The sequence below is a fragment of the Aplysia californica genome, unplaced genomic scaffold (assembly GCF_000002075.1).
Source record: "Aplysia californica isolate F4 #8 unplaced genomic scaffold, AplCal3.0 scaffold00735, whole genome shotgun sequence".
In the NCBI taxonomy this organism is placed as follows: domain Eukaryota; kingdom Metazoa; phylum Mollusca; class Gastropoda; order Aplysiida; family Aplysiidae; genus Aplysia; species Aplysia californica.
The window spans coordinates 99632-101322 of record NW_004798005.1 but is presented as its reverse complement, the minus strand read 5'-3'; the positions used below and the strand labels follow the sequence as shown (position 1 = coordinate 101322).

The 1691-nt window shown below is 39.7% G+C and overlaps 1 protein-coding gene across 1 annotated transcript in view; it reads left to right on the top strand.

The window, feature by feature from the left end:
- Window positions 1–1691, top strand: part of LOC101855375 — a gene marked incomplete in the record, with an annotated part of 62884 nt that overhangs the window by 55839 nt on the left and 5354 nt on the right. The window contains 3 exon segments of the mRNA XM_035972545.1: window positions 210–359; window positions 856–924; window positions 1215–1331. Of these exon segments, the coding sequence (XP_035828438.1) occupies window positions 210–359; window positions 856–924; window positions 1215–1331 (336 nt within the window).

The following is a 1691-nucleotide window of genomic DNA, read 5'->3' as shown; positions in this document are numbered from 1 at the left end:
GGGGGGGTTTGTATATGCTTCTTGATATGGCTATCTTTTAAAAAGTTTTCATTAAATAGATCTAGTTTAGCTATAGTAGTCATTTTCGAATAAACAGGTCAGCCAAGGGAGTAACTGAAGTCTTTAGGATGTTCAGGGGGACACATGACTATAAATAATGTGTAAACTTTTAAGATAATTATTTGATTCATATTTCCTGTGGCCGGCAGTTTGTACCGAGGGCATGTCTCACGCAAGAGCGCCATCTACAACCGCCCTCCGCTGAACCCTGAACTCATCCAGTGGGCCAGGGATTTCAAGGCCATCCAGTCTCACCATGCCATCAAGAGACAGGTCAAAATGGAGAACCTCTCCAATGAGTGAGTGGTTTGTTGTTTCTTTGTTTTGTTTTGTAAGGGGTTTTGGGGGGGGGGGGTTACACCTTTTAAATCCATTAATAAACTCTACTGAGAGCTAAAACAAAATAATGCAGAAATGTATACGGTATATGTACGGCTTTGTGGTGAAATTAGGTCCTTTTCGAAATGATGATATCAAAGAAGCTGACTTTTTCCACTGATGGACAATTTATTTATTTGCTTTTTGTTGTTGTTGTTGTTTTGTTTGTTTGGTTTTTTGTTTTGTTTTTGGGGGGGGCAGCACCTTTTATGTTCATTTAACAACAAATCAGTGGTGACAGGAGATGAATGTTTTAAACATGCACAGCGGAAGTGGAACAAATGGCAGATCGATGTACATTGTGGACTGACATGGAATGAGGCAAGTCGCATGTAGGTTTTTATTCTCCATATACTAGTACTCACTGCTTTGATGGTTTGAAAAATTGTTTTCCTCATTGCTGCTTAACATTCACAGGATCAGCTCCAACCATCGTGAGGCCAATGGAAAAATATCTGTCATAGGACCACACGTGGAGATATATGAGTAAGTGTGTCTTTATTTTTTAAAATCAAATATGAAAGTTTTCACATACGCACACACGCACATGCTCAAACACACACATACACACACAATGAATTAGATGTGAGTTTTGGTGTTAGCAATGATCTTCTTTGCTGATTTCACAGCAATGATCTTCTTTGCTGATTTCACATTGTATACAAGGCGCTGTGATTTGAGATAAAAATGTACCTTAATGCATGGGCCACCTTTACCTTTTTGCCCAACTGTAACACGCCTCCTCAACAGCCTCACTCTCTGGCCTCTTTCCCCAGCATTTATCACCCAAAAAAGACAGGACCCACGAAGAGGGAGTTGAACACAGCAGCCATTAAAATCCAGAAGATTGCCCGGGGCTGGATGATTCGACGCAAGATGGAGAAATTAGCCAGAAAGGTAAGTAGTGAAAATACAGCTAGCCCTCGATAAGTGGCTTGATGATACCACAATTTTTTTGGTGAAAAGACATGATTATAGATGTGAACCTTACTCGAGAATTTACAAGCATGTCTTTGAATCAATTTAAGTGTTTCTTTTTGTTTTGTTTAGTGTTTTACGCCACTTGCAACTGAATATAGTCAAATAAATGCCGAAGATTAGAGATGTTACAAGAGAGGAACAGACACAAAAAAGGAGAACAATAGATGTTTGATAGGAAAGAAGGAACAATCACCCCAGAGCACCCACCAACCATCCACAGATAAAGTGTCAGCGCCGCACCCCAAGTTGTATGTCTATTTTATATACCACAA